General features: G+C 48.4%; 3 protein-coding genes and 1 pseudogene across 3 annotated transcripts; 3 read left to right on the top strand and 1 right to left on the bottom strand.

Moving 5' to 3' along the window:
- Nucleotides 1-389: 389 nt before the first annotated feature.
- Nucleotides 390-3,693, top strand: LOC136469299 (F-box/FBD/LRR-repeat protein At1g13570-like). The gene is made up of 5 exons (XM_066467541.1): nucleotides 390-695; nucleotides 1,072-1,160; nucleotides 2,118-2,912; nucleotides 3,044-3,199; nucleotides 3,292-3,693. Exons 1-5 carry the CDS (start codon nucleotides 617-619, stop codon nucleotides 3,691-3,693), a joined length of 1,521 nt encoding a protein of 506 aa, XP_066323638.1. The 5' UTR covers nucleotides 390-616.
- A 120-nt stretch (nucleotides 3,694-3,813) lies between these two features.
- LOC136469298 (pentatricopeptide repeat-containing protein At3g09650, chloroplastic-like) lies at nucleotides 3,814-6,050 on the top strand (annotated as a pseudogene).
- A 2,082-nt stretch (nucleotides 6,051-8,132) lies between these two features.
- On the top strand, nucleotides 8,133-10,873 carry LOC136476604 (succinate dehydrogenase subunit 6, mitochondrial-like). Its single transcript, XM_066474505.1, has 4 exons — nucleotides 8,133-8,379; nucleotides 8,462-8,564; nucleotides 8,695-8,838; nucleotides 10,553-10,873. Exons 1-4 carry the CDS (start codon nucleotides 8,215-8,217, stop codon nucleotides 10,564-10,566), a joined length of 426 nt encoding a protein of 141 aa, XP_066330602.1. The 5' UTR covers nucleotides 8,133-8,214; the 3' UTR covers nucleotides 10,567-10,873.
- A 605-nt stretch (nucleotides 10,874-11,478) lies between these two features.
- Nucleotides 11,479-14,015, bottom strand: LOC136476603 (MADS-box transcription factor 26). The gene is made up of 7 exons (XM_066474504.1): nucleotides 13,627-14,015; nucleotides 13,464-13,539; nucleotides 12,933-12,994; nucleotides 12,166-12,268; nucleotides 12,048-12,093; nucleotides 11,925-11,962; nucleotides 11,479-11,830 (listed from the first exon to the last, which is right to left on the bottom strand). Exons 1-7 carry the CDS (start codon nucleotides 13,806-13,808, stop codon nucleotides 11,669-11,671), a joined length of 669 nt encoding a protein of 222 aa, XP_066330601.1. The 5' UTR covers nucleotides 13,809-14,015; the 3' UTR covers nucleotides 11,479-11,668.
- Between the last annotated feature and the right edge of the window lie 441 nt (nucleotides 14,016-14,456).

The following is a 14,456-nucleotide window of genomic DNA, read 5'->3' as shown; positions in this document are numbered from 1 at the left end:
TAGCACCTGCGCCTCCCAGTTTACTAGTTCAGGGGCGGGCATTGTATTTTAGGCTATCCGCACCCGGGACCTGGGAACGGACCTCGTCTGCAAATATGGCGGTGGAGGAGCTGCACCGCGCGCCGCTATGGGGTACGCTAAATCTCCGTTCGCTACAGGAGACCGGGACAGGCAGAGGTTCTACACCGCGCCTGTATCCGCTCTCGGGGCGGGCCCCACGCCTGTATCCGCACCAGCGACGGCTGCGGCATGATTTGGGGGCCGTATACCGGCCCTCCGGCGGCAGCGTGCTGCCCGTTCCCAACCTGTAAAAGGAGTGCTGATGGTGGGCCATCCTGCTTTGCCGGTTGGCTTGGCTTAGGCGCGGTGCGGTCAGCCTTACTCTTTCCAGTTTCAGGGACGGAACAGAGTCGAATCTGACAATTCCGTCTGCACGCCGTCGTGATTTCTTTCGGATTCAAAGCAAAATCGAGTCCAAATCCAAAACCAAAACAGGAACAGAGAGCGGGAAATGGTGCATGTGCATAAAGGAGCGGAGATGCAAGACATGGAAACGGAGGTGGTTTCTGGGCGAGATCCTTTGGGAGGGGAGCTACCGTCGTAGCCTAATAGTCACATGGGGCTGCCGGCGCTGCAGCGCCTCATGACCCTGCAGCACGACCAGCAGCGGCGTCGCCGGCGATTTCGAGCCCGGTGTAAGTTTCTTCGCCCCTCGCCTTCCCCCACTGGTACGTTTTGTTTGGTTGCTGTTTCCTTCAGCTCACTAAACCAAAAAGTGATACTTTTTATCTCTTATATGTTATATGTTCCCTAAGTGATCCATTTAGCTTGATATATTCCTACAACCATTTCATTTGTCTGAGATTAAATTACACTTTAGTAATTCCTAGAGATGATAATTGATTTCGGGAGGAGATTTCAACAGATCACATTTTATGAAAAAAGACTGTTGCTTTTCTGTTTTGAGTTTGCTTTTCCCTCTTAGACCTTGTAGTTCAATTCATGCCTGGCATGGACTATCACAAGTTTGTAACCATGGTTGTTGCATTGCAACTGGATCCATTGGTTCAGTGAATACTAGGAAGGGCTCGCCCTGTCAACATGATGATAATTCTCAAGCTGGCAAAATAACAGTATGCTCAATTCCAGACCTTCCTGAGGTAGGGTGCCATGAAATTCTGATGATGAAAATCGCAATATATCACCATGAGTATTCTAACTGAAGGACTAAGCTAGCTGAATACTCCTATCATTTGTTACCTACAAATTATCCTGCAAATAGTTCTATTTTTCTGTAAGAAACATCAAACAATAACGGGCAGAGGGAGTATAAATTGAGAATGGATTTAGTTCTGCAGTTGGTCTTGGCTGTAGGCTCCTGCCGAATTAACAACTCTGCTTTGTCTATCTGTAACTGTTCCCGGCTATCTATACACATTCCGTTCTGTTATCTATAAGGCATGTGACTATTGATGCTATTTGATACAACTACCCTTGTGTCCTATAAAAATTTACAATGCACGCCTAGTAACCTACGATCTTCCACCTTTGTGCTGTAAATTCTGGAGCTGCTGGAGAGACAGAACAGTTATATAGCAGCTCCGGCCTCCATCATAATCTTCTTCCAGATATAAAAGTAGCCATATAGTGCTTGTTCTTAAAACATGAATATGTTGCAATCATCTTCGTCCCGTAAATACATGTTAACCACATCTTCAAGCATGGACTTTGTCAATTTATTAATTTTTGGGGATAAATATTAGAAATGTATGTACAGATTCGGGACTAAGCAAAATTGTTTATCTTTGCTCTCTCCCATTTTTCTACTCATATTCTAACACGGTACTCATGTTAATACTTTCGTATCTTTATCTTAGTTGTGCTGGACTCCCGTGACCAATTACTCTAAATATTTTTCCATCCCGATTCATAATTATACCCTTTGCATCGTATGATCATGTGTGTTTTCCATGTGTTTAGCTGAAACTATCTCTCATGTAGTCATGTGTTTATATTCTAATAACAACTCCCTGTGATACTACTGTTTTTTCTTTCTACACTTCAAGTAACCATTTGGCTCTTCTAGCATTGAACTTTATTCACATGCTTGTATGCAGGACATCTGGCACCATATACATTCGCTAATGCCAATGCGTGATGCTGCTCGTGCCGCTTGCCTGTCTCACGCCTTTCTACGTTCCTGGAGATGTCGTCCCAATCTCACCTTGAATAGGGATGTGGTTCCCTTGAAAGAACAGGCACATGAAGAGAATGTTTGCCACATAATTGATCGCATTGTGAGAAACCACTCAGGCACTGGTGTGAAGACATTGGAGCTTCAGTTAGATGGTATTGCCCTTTGCTTCCTCGATCGTTGGCTAAAACATGTTACACCAACGATTGAAGAACTGACTGTTATATTATGTGATAGTTTTAAGATAAAGTACAATTTCCCATGCTCAGTTTTATCCAATGGGACTGGTAACTCAATTCGGTATCTTGAACTTGGTTCTTGTGCCTTTCGCCCGACAGCACAACTTGGTCCCTTGAGAAACCTAACTAGTCTGAGTTTGCATCGTGTACATGTTACCGAGGATGAATTAGAGTGTTTTCTTTCCAACTCTCTTGCCTTGGAGAAGTTGCACCTCAGTATTTGTGGGGAGATAATTTGCCTACAAAAGTTCAGCTGCCTGAGGGTTTTCGGATGCTGGAGGCTGCAAGTGATAGAGAGCAAAGCTACAAATCTCTCTTGTTTACACATCAATGGAAATGTAAAACTCTCACTTGCAGATACATTGCAAATCAAGAGATTAAGTGTAGAATTGAATCCAAAGGCTCTCTGTTATGCTCGTTCTGAGCTGCCGCCCATTATGCCAAATCTTGAGATTCTCCATATAAGCTCCAGCTATGAGGTACCTCTAGAACATAAGGCGTTTTATGCATATTATATATAGAGCAGTCAGTCAGTCACATATGCATATTACGGTTGACACAAGTCATGCCTTGTGTATGATTAATCTGAGATTTGACATATGCTGTGCAGGTTGTCAACACACCAATGCTGCCTACCAAATTCCTCTATCTCAAACACCTGGCCATTGATATTACATCAGGAGCTTCCTTTTCCCCGTCCTACGATTATTTTTCCCTAGTTTCTTTCCTTGAGGCGTCTCCCTCCTTGGAGACATTGACCTTGGATGTAAGGCACCGTTCCTTCATTCCATCCTGCAAAGTTGTATCTGTCTAACCACTCTCTTTGATACACTGACTCGATTTTTTTTTAATCATTAGGTATCCCAGGGACATATGCAGCATAAATCGGTTTTTGGAGATACCTCAGGTTTGAGGCAGATGACGGAACACCGCCATTGCCACCTCAAGAGTGTGAAGATGGTAGGCTTCAGCTCTGCGAAGAGCTTGGTTGAGCTAACATGCTACATTCTCAAGAACGCAGTGTCACTCGACTGTCTCATATTGGACACCCTTGATGGTTTTAGGTGTTCTAAAAATTCTAGAAAATGCTGCACCAAGAGCAAGAGTGTTCCCATGGAAGCCCATAGGGCACTCAAGGCAATTAGAAGTAGGGAGAATTGGTTCTGTAGCATCAAAAGATCACAAGAATCGAAAAATACCACTGAAAAAGCTCCGTCACGTGAAATACCATCGAAAGATGTAAGCGTTAACCGAAATTAGCATTCCATCACGTTCAGTTAATTTTGGGGTAACGGCCGTCATCTCCACCCGCACGAGCATGTGCTGTGATGCGCCCTTCTTCCTCCTCCGTCCATTTGCTGCCCATGCTCGCCATGAGCAGTGTCGCCTCACCGCGCCACAGTCCGCATGCCCGCGAGCACCGTGCCGCACCGCCATCCACATGTCGTCCGCGAGGAGCTGGAGGTCGCCGGAGTCGAGGAACCACGTGGTACTCCAGGGATGCTATGCTGCACGCGCTACTCGCTCCAGCTCCTCCAACCCCATCCCTCCTTCCCCGGTGGCGCCACCTGCTCTTGCTCATGCTCATGCTCCCCGCCCTCTTCCTCCTCTGGCAACCAGCACCAGAGGCTCCATCCGCCAGCCGCCCTGTCCCCAGCTACTTCCCGTTCCACCCCGCCACTCACCCACGCGCCTGACCATGACGAAGATGGCGCCTCCGATGACGCCCTCCTGGCGCTCCTCCGCGCCCATGACACCGATGCCGCCTACAGCCTCTTCTCCTCGAAGCCTTCTGCCCTCCCTTCCTCCCCCACCACGGCCTCTCGCCTCCTCGCGCAGCTCTCCTTCAATTCCAACAGCCCCGATACGTTCTCCCGCGCCGCCCGCCTCCTCCAGAGCCTCCGCGCCCGCGGTGCCCTCGACCTCCTCGACGCCAACTCCCTCTCCCCCGCGGCCGCGGCCGCGGCCGCCGCCCGCTCCCGCGACGCCCGCCTCGCCCACTCCCTCCTCCTCTACATGATCCGTCAGGGCCTCCTCCCCGATCGACGCGCGTACACCACCGCCGTCGCCCGCCTCACGCCGCCCACCAAGGCGCTTCGCCTCTTCGACGCCGTCCTCCGCCACCTCTGCCGCGCGCCACCAGAGCTCGTCTACCCCTCCTGCCTCCCCGACACGGCCGCATTCAACGCAGCGCTCAGCGCCTGTGCCGACGCCGGGGACTGCCGCCGATTCCGGCAGCTGTTCGACGCAATGAGCGAATGGAGCGCCGCCGCCGATGCGCTCACCTACAACGTCGTCATCAAGATGTGCGCGCGCGCTGGCCGAAAGGACCTCGTCGCGCGCGTGCTTGAGCGCATGCTCTCCTCCGGCCTCGCCCCCTGCGCCACCACTTTCCACTCCCTCGTCGCCTCGTTCATCGGCTTCGGTGACATCACCACGGCGGAGAGGATCGTGCAGGCGATGCGGGAAGAGCGCAAAGACATATGCTCACTGCTCAGGGCTGTCGCTATGGATTGCGACGGTGCGACTGACGTCGAGGAGGGTGCCGCGCTGCTGGACGACATTGTTGCCGGGGCCAAACAGGGACAGGGCTCAGATGAGGTGCCATTGCTCCCCAAGGCTTATCCGCCCAACGCCAGGGTGTACACCACGTTGATGAAGGGATACATGAACGCAGGCCGCGTCGACGATGTCGTGGCCGTGCTGCGCGCGATGCGACAAGAGGCGCTGACGGTACCCGCAAGCCGGCCGTACCATGTGACTTACACGACGGTGATATCAGCGCTTGTCGGTGCGGGCGATGTGGCGCGCGCGCACGCCGTGCTGGGCGAGATGGCCGCGGCCGGAGTTCCAGCCAACCGTGTCACCTACAACGTCCTGCTCAAGGGGTACTGCCAGCAGCTGTAGATCGGCAAGGCCAGGGAGCTCTTTGAGGAGATGGTGACGGACGCCGGCATCCAACCCGGCGTGGTGACATACAACACCCTCATGGACGGGTGCGTGCTCAGCGACGACAGCACGGGCGCGCTAGCCTTCTTCAACGAGATGCGGTCACGGGGCATCGCGCCGTCCACGGTGAGCTACACGACGCTGATGAAGGCGTTCGCTGTGTTGGGGCAGCCCAAGGTGGCGCACAAGGTGTTCGAGGAGATGGAGCGAGACCCAGGGTGACGGTGGACAGGGCGGCGTGGAACATGCTCGTGGAGGGGTACTGCCAGCTGGGGCTGGTGGAGACGGCGAAGCAGGTGGTAGAGAGGATGAAGGAACGCGGCGTGCAGTCGGACGTGGCGACGTACGACAGCCTGGCGATGGGCATCGCGATGGCGCGCAAGCCAGGGGAGGCGCTGGTGCTCTGGAACGAGGTGAAGGAGCGGTGCCTGGAGGAGGCCGACGAGGAGCTGCTGGGGGCGCTGGCAGACGTGTGCGTGAGGGCGGCCTTCTTCAAGAAGAAGCTGGAGACTCGGGGAAGGAGGGATGGGGTTGGAGGAGCTGGAGCGAGTAGCGCGTGCAGCATACCACGTGGTTCCTCAACTCCGGCGACCTCCAGCTCCTCGCGGACGACATGTGGATGGCGGTGCGGCACGGTGCTCGCGGGCGTGCGGACGGCGGCGCGGTGAGGTCACACTGCTCACAGCTGGAGAGCATCACAGCGCATGCTCGTGCGGGTGGAGATGACGGCCGTTACCCCAAAATTGACTGAACGTGACGAAATGCTAATTTGGGTTAACGCTTACATCTTTCGATGGTATTTCACGTGACGGAGCTTTTTCAGTGGTATTTTCCGATTCTTGTGATCTTTTGATGCTACAGAACCAATTCTCCCTTAGAAGTAACATTGATGTTAAAGTTCCCCCCACAGTTAGGTTCACTGTTGTGGAGCCGTGCAGCCGGTGTCATGCCGTAGGAGAGGATGATAGGCGTCGAAGATGGTGATGGGCTGATGGCTGCCATCGTGTGCAATATCAATCAGGCTGGGATCGGAGCCTGATTGATTGTGCATGGGATGGATGATGTTGCAATAGCTCACCAAACAAGAAGGCTTTTATGTGATTGTAAGAGAAATTAAAGTTTCTCGATTAGGCTTTGGGTTATGTTGCAATAGCTTAGTACCAAACAAGGCTTTTTACGTGATTGTATGATAGAAAAAATAAAGTTTCTCAATTAGGCTTTGGGTTATGTTGCAATAGCTTAGTACCAAACAAGGCTTTTTACGTGATTGTATGTATGAGAGAAAAAATAAAGTTTCTCAATTAGGCTTTGTTTTTTCTACAAAGGGAGATACTAGCGCCAGGACGTCCGAACATAACCGCACGTCCGGATGCCCGCGCCTCCTCCGTCACGTACGCTCATGGAAAAAACGCCGTGCCCGCCGCTTCTTCCCCCTACCCCCCCCTCCTCTCTCTCTCCGTAAGTCCGGACGCACACGCCTCCTCCGCGGGAAATGCCACACCTGCAGCTCCTTCCCCCTAACCCCCTCCTCTCTCTCTCTCTCTCTCTCTTCGCACAGGCGGGACCCCCAGGAGCCGGGATGAGAATGAGCACACCCCATCCGCAGGCTCCCAACACGCCCCATCCGTCGGGCCCCTAGCTCGCGCGCCCCATTCCTGGCGCCCAAGCCGTGCCCCCGTGACTCTCTCTGAAACATGAAACACTTAACACTTGAGTGCAACATACTTCTGAAGCAGATGAAACATTTATATCATACACTTGAAACATATGCAACGTCCAGATTAAACACTTGCAACTTGCAACATGAAAACACTTACCGCAACATAAGACTGAAACATTTGAAACATTTTGAATATATGTGTGAAACATATGCAACATCCATATCTACTTTTGCAACATCTATATGAACCACTTGCAACATACCTCTAAAACACCTGAAACACTTGAAATAAGCATTTGCAACATACGGGGGAGAGACCGGGGCCAGTCGATTCTGACCGTCAGGGTGGGAGCCGACGGCGAGCGGTAGCGAGCGAGCACCACCAGCCCCGCCCCGCGCTTGTGGGTGCCTTTGGCTCGGCAGGGGACGACCTGAGGTGCCCAGCACGTGTGCCCAGCCATCATCGGTAGGGGCAGCGGCAGCAGCCCGTGGTGGCGAGGCATCCCGACGGCGTTGGGTTGGGAAAGAGGCCGGGGAGGCACTGCACACACTGAGCGAGGAGGCGGCGTGGTCGGCTTGGGTAGAGGAAGGAGGCAGCGGTGGCGGCACGGGGCTCTGCTGCTACCAGTGGGCGCGAGAAGAGACCGAGAGATGGGGAGGGCGAGACGGAGTGGGGAGATCTTTTTTCTTGAGTGGCGGGCGAGGCAAAGTGGGAAGCCACATCCGAACGGACGCCCGTGTTGAAGTATTTCCTTTCTACAAAGTTGTAACTTGTAACTTGACCATTAGTACTGTGATGAATGGGAAGTTCAGCCACTTCGCGCGGTAGTGTTGTTTGTCGTTCCATTAGGAAAGTTCTGTTTTACAACAAAAGGCTTATTTTCACCAAAATATTAATTAAAAAAAGGGTTTTAATAAAATGACAAAAGAAAAATTGAAATCGTCACAAAGAGGCAGCAGCAGTCGCTGCCGGCTAGTACATGGAGGCCCGTACATTTTCAAGTTGGGCTCAGCCCATGTAGGAGGACCATTCCAGCCCGGTCCATCCAGGCCCACTTGTGCGTCTTCCTCCTCCCTTCTTTCCCCAGACCAACCGCAGCCAAGGGCAACACCACCACACCACCTCCTCGCCGTCGAAACGAATCCGAGTGACAAGGGAACCGGCGGCGGCGATGGGGATTGGTGAGCACTTCGAGGGCGTGAAGCAGCACTGGGCGAGCAACTTTGCTTTCCTTGACTACTTCAAGAAGGTCTACGGCCGCGCCGAGCCCCTCCCCAAGTGGTCCGACGCCGACGTCAACGAGTTCATTGCCTCCGACCCGGTCTACGGGCCCCAGGTCGGCGATCCCATCCGCTCCCCTCCCCCTTCCTCCTCGCCTCGTCTCGCCTCTCCTTTGACCACAGATGCGGTTTCCGCAGCTCAAGGCCCTGCGGGAGTCGAGGAAGTTCGCGCTCGCCGGGGGCTTCGTCGGTGCCGCCCACCTCGGCGGCGTCGCGCTCAAGTTCTCCAAGGCGCCGCACGGTATGATGACGGGTGCCTTTGCGGCCATGTGTAGCTGCCAGGTTTTCCAGATCGGTTGTGACATCGGTTTGGTTTTGCTGCTGTTGCTGATCGGCGGCATTTGGGGGTGGGTGGCTGTGATTGACTGCAGGCGTCCTGCTGGCGACCGGGTTCGGGGCGATCACGGGCGCCGTGCTGGGATCCGAGGTGGCGGAGCACTGGTACCAGCTCTACAAGATGGACAAGCAGGGGACCAACCTCAGGTTCATCTACTGGTGGGAGGACAAGGTCTCAGGTCTGTTCTGTTCCTTGTGCAATCTTGTCCTCTCTTTCCTCATATGATGATCCAGTTCCTGTCTAGTAAACGTGGTTAATTCTGTAGAGGATGCCATATCCTACTTGCAATTGTGGATTACAATGTTGAAATAATGATGTGGTTGTGTCAGTTTCAGCGCAGAGTAACACACAGCTAATCTTACCTGACCAACTATGTGATATACTATGTGTTAAGTGCAAGTTACAAATTGTACCTGTTAATTTTATTTTTCTCTATTTAAGTGAATTAAGTCTGCTAAGTTTGTAAAACTTTGTGTTAATCCTCAGATTCATCCACATCTCCTTGTCCTGACTCCCGACCAAATCAATGATTACTTTCTGGAAACACTTGCCACTCATTTTACATAATGTTTTTCTCTGAGACCTACAAATTGTAGGTTAGTATAGTATTTACAACTGCTTTATGTTAATGTCAGAATTTATGCGTCTGAAAACACTCTTTAGTCTTTACACCTCAGATCTACTACCACTGTTGTAAGTGGTAGGAACTTGCAACAGAACCTTTCTGTGTCTGAGACTGAAAGCTGCACCTAATTCAGAAGTAACCCTGGTGATGACTGATCAATCTTAGAGGGATTCTTGAGCTACCTCATTAAACTAACAATTAAGCCACAGATCCATCTACATCTCGTTAACCCAGCTACTACTAACAAAGATGCCTTTTAAATTTGTGTGCTAATTGTAGTTTAGTACAACAAATATAGTGCTATGTTGGCTTTATGTTTATGTCAGGATGTATCTTCAGACTAAGCATTGCCTTTGTGAGCAGGCATTGACTTCCAGTCTTAATTCTGGCTTCCATGTTTTCTTGGGTTCACCCTCTGGTTTTCTCTGGTACCTGAGTCAGTCTTCTGGTGGAGAGAAACATTTGCGTTGGTGAATGGATATGCAAATTCTGTGAGACACTAAGCAGGACTATCAAATGCCGAAGAGTGCTTCTCGCAGTGCAAACTGTTGGATAGATATATAGTACTAACAAATTTGTGTTCACTACATACATAATTGCCTCTGTAGTCCTTGCTTTCGAAAGGTTCTGCTTGTAGTTCATGATCAAGAGTGTAATCTGTGGTGCTTGGCTGGTGAAACAACTCCTATGTAGGCTGTTGCCATCAGCTGCTTAGGCTCTTGTGGGTTTTTGGTCGTGTTTTCTTTCCAGCGTGTGACGCTGTTAATCTTGTACTAGGTGCCAGGTGGCCTAGGGGAGTTGGCTCTGCCTCTCCTTTGGTTCTTTTTTCTCTACTTAAATGAAATGATTATTGACTTGTGAGTTGTGACTGATTATGTTTATGATTCTCTTTTCAGTGAATTTATAATATTAAAGTATAGGATGCAGTTGTGTCAGTTTCAGCATGAGATTACTTGCCAATTTGCAAACGATTGAAGTCAAGCAACTGCATGATTCTAATACATTAGTTTTTCATGTTTGGATTAGCCTTTTTAGGTTACCGTACATAGTGATTCTGGTTTTACCCATGTAATGACACGGTAGTGGATTACAACTGTTAAAACTCTTCAAAGTACAAGATGGAGCTGTGTTAGCTTTAGCATGTTTGTGCTTATTAACGCAGTTGATTGCAGTAGGCTGTCTCCATAGTAGTTTTTCCTTTTTGGTTTTACAAGATTGGAGATTCCTTATTTGTTCTAATTCTTCTTTTTTTCCCTTCCGTGAACAGGCCAGAAGAGCTGAACCATGTTGAATGATACCTATTTTGAGCATACCAGTTTGACAAAACATTGATGTCTCTTATGTGGAATCCTTAGTTTTTGTTTCCTAGTTTTCTCTAATAAGGTGCGTATTGGTTGTGGAAACCAACTGGACAATGTATTTTCATCTGTCATGAGTGATGTTTATCCTTAGTACTTTACAATGTTCAGGGTCACTCTGGTGTAAACAGCAAATCCTATCCGTTTCCAAGATATGTTTTCTCAAACTGCTATTTTTCTGTTAGTAGTTGCAACCTCAGAAATAAAAAGGCTGCACACTGCATTCGAAACACTTGGCCTTCATGTATGCATACAAGGTGTTTTTTTATCTTTTGGTCTGAAGCTCTATGTCCATTTCAAAAATTGCAGTTTCTTCTAGCCCAATACGTGATTTTGATTCATATCATTATTCTCATTTTAGGAGGCAAAATTGAATGCTATATTCTTGCCTGATGATAAGAATATCATGTTTATGTTGCAAGGATTGATGTATCTGTTTCGCATATAAGGCTATGTATGTATTATCAGTCATCGTTCCTTGGGTAGATGTGTACTTAACTACGCGGATGTTGTCCAGTTTACTGACCCAAGTTTAGAGTGTTCATTCCACCCCTACTACAATTGTAGCTATTGTTGTATCAAGTTAGATGCTAAAAGTAAAAGAACATAAAATTGAAATGGGGTGGATGGAACATAGATTCTGATGACTCACAATACCTGATAGTGTAAACATGGTTTCTAAAGCCTATGGTTTTTCTTTATATGTATCACTTTCTGTGTAAACTGAAATTATGTATCCATAGTTTTTAACCGATTGCCCCGATAGTACTAGTAGATACAATGATTAGAAATGAACACAAACATATTTCAATTGATAAGGAAGAAATAACACAACATCAGAACTCCTCAACAGTTCTTTATTATGGAAAGTAAAAGCACACAATACAATACCAGGGCACTCCTGAAGGGCTATGGTTTATATGACAAGATACACCAAAGTAGCAGAACAAACCATTACACCAACATTATTAATCGTATTACACACTAGTAATCAACAGAATGAGCCCCCCAGGGTGTTATTACAGTCAGAAGGAATAGCCCATCTCTGAGCCCCTACAGTTAGAATAGCCACTCAGTATAGTCAGTGGGTTAGTGATCTCCTCTATCAGTGGGACTGTACTAAAATGCCCATTCTGTTGATCCGCTACCACCATGCCTACGTCAAGCAAACTACTCTGTTCTACAATCTGCATACAACGTCAAATTCATACCGTCAGTTGCTTATCATGATATGGAACAAAACCTGAAGTTTATAGCTTAGAGTGAACTGACAATCGGTACCTTTTCCTGGAGAATTTCGTTAGTAGCTTTCAACATACCTTCCTGCATATACGGAGATACTTTTAGTAAGTTATGGATGCTAAAAACTTTGGGTCTTTATAGAGTTGAGTACAAGTTTTTGACATGCCTTTCTTTTCAGTGCTTGTATCTCTTGAATCATTATCTGCATCTATTGGACAGGATACAATTTTAGCAATGTCTGAAATCATATGTTTTTTTTAATGATTTTTTGGTGAATTACCTTTGCAGAGCGGATGTTGTACATCCATATCTCCAAGTACTTCTCTAGGGCATTCAGTTCTTCAACATTCATGTGTTCATTTGCCCTGTTCCCGTAGATGTACCTACCAAAATGCTTCCTTTGTCAGAATTAATGGCAGACTTCGAACATTTGCCATTTTATTTTATTTTTAATAGAATAAATCTTATTTTGAGAGAGCAGAACAGGTTTTCTAGTGAACAGTTCAGGCCATGTTTCGATGTAAAGTGTTTTTGGACTTTTAGAAGAAGAAAAATACCATGGTTTTGTTAAATAACTTGGTTTTAGAGTGACATGATGTGTTTGGATGCAATAAAGTTTATCGTTTTCAATACCATTGTATTGCCTAAATTGTAGTCTTTTGGAAGTTTTATTTAAAGACTCCACTGTAGACCTCTTTTTTTCTAAACTATGTTTCTGCACATGAATGGTTCTAAAACTATAGTTTCTTAATACTACAACATTCAAACAAGGCCTCAGTGTTGTGTAAGACCAAAACTTTCTTGGGTTTAGAAGTTTCTGTCTATTATACAGAAATGTTTTGTGTTGCTTGGTTGGTTCGGTACTTAAGTATGGACAAAAGCATGGACCCTGCTGAACCTATGTTATAGCTCTAACTTGTAAGCAAAGATAAATGTTTCTTCGAGTTTGTTTCGCATTTGCTGGTAAATGGACAGTGGAATTCTGAAGCAAACTGAATTGTAGGAAATTTTTACAGACTGTAAGGCAGAGCTGTGAGAACAATTTACCTGAGTCCTTTCTGGAGCAGATTGATTTCCTGTTGCAGCACCATGGTTTCTTGTTTTGGGTCCTGCGTAGCAGAAATGGCCAAAGCTTTTAGCAATCAGGGAGAGCAGAGGAAAAGGCAGAGAGGGTGTCTATAGACAAGAAGATGGCTTTGTGTTTGCATAGGAAACGTTTGGTCTCTCTACTTGTACTATGCATTGAAGATTCAGCCACAGCAGTCTAATAACAACTCAAATTATATAGTCCTGTGGTCTATTTACTAGAAGCTCATGCCTTGTGCTGTGGATGTGGAAATTTGCACAGTTGACTGTTATGAAAGTGAAAACAAACAAATAAATAAATGTATTTAAAGTAGCAAAGAATGCATGAATGAGCACATGTTGCTGAATTGGCTGGGAGCATATATTCTGGTGTTAGGCATGAATGTTCCAGTGTTGTAAATGGCAAGCAAAACGATGGTAGGACACACAAGAACCGGCACATGATGCCGGCCGGAAAGTTGGAAGGGGAGGGCACTAGCTACTGCTACTGACCATTCTGTTGTCGCCGGAGCCGTCGGCAGCTTCTCCGGTGGCAGTCTTGTACCTCTCGATCAGCTCTTCCATGGTCCTGCAGTCGGATCATCAGCTCATCATCGATCAGCAGAGCAGAGCACAGCAGAGCATGCATGGTACGGTGACGACGACGATGATTTACCCGGTGGTGGCGAGATCGTAGAGCTTGCCGTGCGCGGAGAAGATGATGATGCCGATGTGGGCGTCGCAGAGGACGGAGAGCTCCCGGGCCTTCTTGAGCAGCCCGGTGCGGCGTTTGCAGAAGGTCACCTGCCGGTGCACCGGGTTCTCGATGCGCCGCAGCTGCACCTTGCCCCGCGCCATGGATGCCGAAGGATTGCCTGGTCCCTTGCCTTGCCTTGGCTAGCTCGTCGGTCGTCACCTAGCAGCAGCAGCAAAAGGTTGTCGTCTTCCTCGATCCCTGCACACAACCTCCCACTAATTTGGACTAGCTTCGAGGTTGGTGAGGGTGAGGGTCCCCTTGTGCTCTCTCCTCTCCCTTGCTCTTCTCTGTCTTCTTGCTCAGTCACCACAGGCCCTGCCCTGCCGGTGCATATATACTGCCGGCCTGGCCTGGCCTGGCCTTGGCAGCCAGCAGCTCTGCAGCTTGCTAGCTAGTCTCATGGAATGATGGAAGACGAATCCCATACGCATCTCTTGCTTTACACCTGTTGCCATTTAACGTTCGTCGCATCAGAGCACCCATGTCTGAAATTCTCCTTTTCAAAAAAAAAAAAATGACTGAAAAATTCTCATGTCTTTGCTAGCTGTGCTTCACAGCCGCCATGCTGCTGCTGCTGCTGTTTCTGTGCACGCGTGGCGTGGATGCATGGGCATGGCTGAATTTGTTGGGAGTCAACTCGAGGCAGAGAATATATACACACACACAGTTGAAGTCAAGATGCGTGGCAACGCTTGCACATGATGATTGGCAGTAGCTAGTACTGGTCCCCTACCTCCTGCTGGAATTTT

Source organism: Miscanthus floridulus, chromosome 8, assembly GCF_019320115.1.
Source record: "Miscanthus floridulus cultivar M001 chromosome 8, ASM1932011v1, whole genome shotgun sequence".
In the NCBI taxonomy this organism is placed as follows: Eukaryota; Viridiplantae; Streptophyta; class Magnoliopsida; order Poales; family Poaceae; genus Miscanthus; species Miscanthus floridulus.
Note: the sequence above shows the minus strand (reverse complement) of the source record. Positions and strands in the feature narration are given on the sequence as shown.

What these genes read in the sequence shown, in the direction of transcription:
- LOC136469299 (XM_066467541.1), top strand. Translation starts at nt 617, where the DNA reads ATGGGGCTGCCGGCGCTGCAGCGCCTCATGACCCTGCAGCACGACCAG. An exon ending in CCGGCGATTTCGAGCCCGGT is followed by an intron (nt 696 to 1,071) that starts GTAAGTTTCTTC and finishes CCATTGGTTCAG; the next exon opens with TGAATACTAGGAAGGGCTCG. An exon ending in TGGAGACATTGACCTTGGAT is followed by an intron (nt 3,200 to 3,291) that starts GTAAGGCACCGT and finishes TTTAATCATTAG; the next exon opens with GTATCCCAGGGACATATGCA.
- LOC136476604 (XM_066474505.1), top strand. Translation starts at nt 8,215, where the DNA reads ATGGGGATTGGTGAGCACTTCGAGGGCGTGAAGCAGCACTGGGCGAGC. An exon ending in ACCCGGTCTACGGGCCCCAG is followed by an intron (nt 8,380 to 8,461) that starts GTCGGCGATCCC and finishes CGGTTTCCGCAG; the next exon opens with CTCAAGGCCCTGCGGGAGTC. An exon ending in GTTCTCCAAGGCGCCGCACG is followed by an intron (nt 8,565 to 8,694) that starts GTATGATGACGG and finishes GATTGACTGCAG; the next exon opens with GCGTCCTGCTGGCGACCGGG.
- LOC136476603 (XM_066474504.1), bottom strand. Translation starts at nt 13,808, where the DNA reads ATGGCGCGGGGCAAGGTGCAGCTGCGGCGCATCGAGAACCCGGTGCAC. An exon ending in ACAACATCCGCTCTGCAAAG is followed by an intron (nt 12,094 to 12,165) that starts GTAATTCACCAA and finishes CCTGTCCAATAG; the next exon opens with ATGCAGATAATGATTCAAGA. An exon ending in ACGAAATTCTCCAGGAAAAG is followed by an intron (nt 11,831 to 11,924) that starts GTACCGATTGTC and finishes CGTTGTATGCAG; the next exon opens with ATTGTAGAACAGAGTAGTTT.